The sequence below is a fragment of the Odontomachus brunneus genome, unplaced genomic scaffold, assembly GCF_010583005.1.
Source record: "Odontomachus brunneus isolate Ranch 3 - 2012 unplaced genomic scaffold, Obru_v1 Obru_scaffold_386, whole genome shotgun sequence".
Lineage (NCBI taxonomy): Eukaryota > Metazoa > Arthropoda > Insecta > Hymenoptera > Formicidae > Odontomachus > Odontomachus brunneus.
The window spans coordinates 30,921-34,773 of NW_022639836.1; the positions used below are offsets into that span (position 1 = coordinate 30,921).

The 3,853-nt window shown below is 30.7% G+C and overlaps 1 protein-coding gene across 1 annotated transcript; it reads right to left on the reverse strand.

Annotated features, from left to right (window-relative positions):
* Positions 1–740: 740 nt before the first annotated feature.
* LOC116853624 lies at positions 741–2,462 on the reverse strand. The gene is made up of 5 exons (XM_032834754.1): positions 2,418–2,462; positions 1,358–1,439; positions 1,211–1,279; positions 1,090–1,146; positions 741–1,015 (listed from the first exon to the last, which is right to left on the reverse strand). The coding sequence occupies exons 1-5, from the start codon at positions 2,460–2,462 to the stop codon at positions 741–743; spliced, it is 528 nt and encodes a 175-aa protein (XP_032690645.1).
* Positions 2,463–3,853: the final 1,391 nt, after the last annotated feature.

Genomic DNA, 3,853 nt, shown 5'->3' on the forward strand with positions numbered 1-3,853 from the left:
TTAAGGGTAGGTTTTCCCTCACCCCCTTATAGAATTGAAGGGTTGATCAGTCTAATTTGTTAATATTAATTAATTTGACGATAAATGAAACTGTTTACCATTATTTCGGGATAAATTTAAATGTTACGTAAGAAATTCGATAAAAGGGTGGTCACCCTTAAATCCTCAAACAGTCTCACTTTTGTTTTGGATGCGAGTGTAACATATATTTTTTTCAAAATTTTTGAATAAAATTTGCAATTATCTGGGCATTTTTTTAAATTTTTGTTTCAAATACAGGGGGTGGTTTACCCCTTAAAAATGATCGAACCGAGTCGAAAATTTTTCATTTTTCATATCTCTTGATGATGCAACTATTTTATTTGGTTCGGGCCGAAAATACTAAATCCATACATACAAAACAATTAAATCGATACCCATAAATCCAAAGGGGTGTAAATATGGTTTTCCGCCGATAAAAAAAAATACGTATGTCTTATTTTTACGTCTACTACAACATATTCAAAAATTATCAAAATCGGTGATTTACATTTGGGTAGTGTTACTTGTAAGTCGGCAACTCGAAAATTGTTTCTGAGTCTTTTCCAGGAACATTGCATTGCACATTCATTCGTAAATGTTTTCCTCAGACTTCGTTGTATATTATCTTTTGGGTTATGTCCACCACTATTTGACAGAAATTCTTTCTAAAAATGGGTAAAGTTACATTTAATACTTCTGTAAATCTTGTAATAATACATTTAATATTGGTAACGAAATATATAAACGTAAAATTGCATAACTGCCTCTTCTGTTGTTTTTAGTAACGACTCAAATTCTTTTATTGTATCTATACTAGCGAGAGGTAAAAATTGTGCAATAAGCGCATCGTTTTGTTGAGGAAGGTTTAACGCACGATTTTTGATAGCATTTTCAAGTTTATCTAGACGTTGACATATTTCTTGTAATTTTATTTGCGATATAGCTTGCATACGCAGTACTTGTTGCATATTTTGTTCAAGTTGTTTCATACTGTCTGCAATATAAGCAATATTTTATTATCATTATGCGATATCTCTTTAATACATTATAAATAATAGAAATATATACCTTTTATATTAAAGTCTTCTACATTTTCGGGTACTACATTGTATCCTGAAATATATAATAGATATTATAATATTATATGTATTATATTTTTTAACATATGCATACTTTCCAGGACAAAAAATTGGGACATCTTGCAATGAAAAATATTGTTTTTCTTTTTGCACTGCCATAGTTGGATCATTTTCTTTTTCTATAAAATATTGTTTCATTGTCATTATTCAAATAATTGAAAATTATACAATACAATAAATCATATTTAATAACTCACCATACTGTAAAATAGTCTTTTCTTTGGGTGCGCTTGTACTTTGTTGCACAATGGTACTTATGTTATTATTGATACCAAAATTCTGAGGGCATGCTGATACTTGTGATAAAACCTTATTTGACCGAGGCTGTTTTCCTATAAAAAATATTATCAATTTTATTTTAAAGCCACAATATTAATTAAATCAGTATCGTATCTTCTTCAAGATAACTTGCCTACTTATATCAAATATTATGCACAATATTACATTTGTAGATGAAGAAAGAAACGTTATTTAGCTCAGTATTTCAATATTTGTATTCATTTCTCGTTTTGTAATTATTAAGGAAATTGTAATAATTTTACAAGGGCCAATAATCGACATATTTGTACGGAATGAGAAAATATATGTCATATAATGGTCTTTTTTTATATAATTTGCTTTAAGGATATATTAATTTTGCCAAAAGTTATTGTTTTGCCAACAGCTTTATAAGACGATAAAAATACTGAACAAAAACATTAGAAAATAATAAGGCTCTTGATTATTTCATCAAAAAGTACATTACAATGATATATTAAGACTAAAGCATATGTGTGGCAGTGCAATAATAAAACAATTTAATAAATAGTCAAAATTGAAATATATAAATTCAGTTGTTTTATATTATATTCTAAACACTCTTTTATCGGACAACATGCCTGTAACAATGACCTGTAAGCCTTTGCTTAGCAATCTTTTAGAGATACTCTAATCGATAAGAGTTCAGGGTATGGGCTTTAGACTAGTATTCATTGTTAGATCTAATAATTTAAACCATTGAAATTTCATGATCGGATTAGAGATGCATACACAATTCCGACCAAGGAATGTTATTTACGAATTGATTCCGATAAATATAATCGTTTCACATATAATCGAATCGGACTCGTACATCTTTTATTTAGATTTTGTATCATTAACTTCATAGCCTCCGAACAATCTAAAGATTAAGTAAACGATTTCAAGTATAACATTAAACTATAAACATCGACCCTAATATAGTAAGATAGGCTAGATAGATAGAATACAATGTCATACTCTTATATTTCCGAGGAGATTCAGAATTTTCGTATCCTTCGTCATCACTGTTATATCGAGAACATGCAACACGTTGTCTGTTGCCTCGTCCTAATAATTCTTCGTCAGTTGTTTGGTAGTTAGCATCAGCTGCATTTTTTCTAGCTGATTCAACAGACGCTAAAAGATAGATAAAAAGATTAATATAATTTGTAACCGTTGTAAAATAGTTTGTAACTTTATTACTAATATCAAAATTTAATATTACGTGATAAATAGCACAAGAGACATAAAAGCGTTGAAATAATCGCTGTTTCGAAAAGTTCACTTATTCAAATATGTTGTCCAACAATATGAAAATATATATAATAATATCAATAATTGTACGAAAGTACAGTCTAATATTACGAGTTCTTGGTATCACTGTTCTTTAATTCAGAGGCTTTAAGTAATGCCTTAACACAATTTGCACATAGACTAGACATCACAAACACGCGCTACGCTCGCATTATTTAACTTTTTTAACAAACATTTGAATAATTACTACACAACCAGATATTAGAATTAATGTAAGAATCTGTCATAAGACGATGTATGTTTGTGTGTGTGTAATACTTCTAATCAGCACGAACCCAGATAGCCAAACCTGCGCGAACAGATTTCGATCAGAGCTTGCTATCAACTTTAGATGGCAAATAGATAACAAATTTGATGCAGGAATTGTTATATCAAATCTTGCTGCCAAATTGCCGCCAGATATGCGGCAGAGCTTGTTGTCGGATAATTGCTGTAAATTTGCAGCAAAAACCGCGCAGAGCTTGTAACGATTTGACGGCAGATTGGCGGCAGAAATCATGCAGACCTTGCTGTGCTGTAAGCCTTGCGCGGTTTTTGTTGCAAATTTGGCACCAATTGCCTGACAGCAAGATCTGTCGCCACAACCGTAGCCTAATGTAGACATAGATGGTCATAGTTTTGCTGTGGGTTTTTTTTATCAAATTTGCTGCTAATCTGCACGCAGTCTGCGCTCAATTTGCTTACTGGGAAGTTAATTACATAGATTAGTCAATTAGCATTACAGAAAAGAAGTTTTAACATTTCGGTAATTTTAAAATAAGCAATATATATCGAATTCATACCTTCTTGAGCTCCTAAAAAATGTGTATCAATCAAAGTCGATTATTGTCGAAATTATCGAAAATTTTTAACCCTTCTTTGCGCGATGCTGATGAATTAATTGATACTGCAAACAACGTGCAGCTTGAAACTGTCTCACACATTCTCTAATGATAGATTCTAACGTGATTAATAAATCAGGTTGTGCGTTTTATTTATTGTAATGTAAAAAAATCCAAATAGCACACACGTAGTGCACCTATGGTATCTATTTTACAGAAATAATAGAAAGTATATACTTAAACAGTTGAGGTTGTAATACTTACAACAATATTTACCCA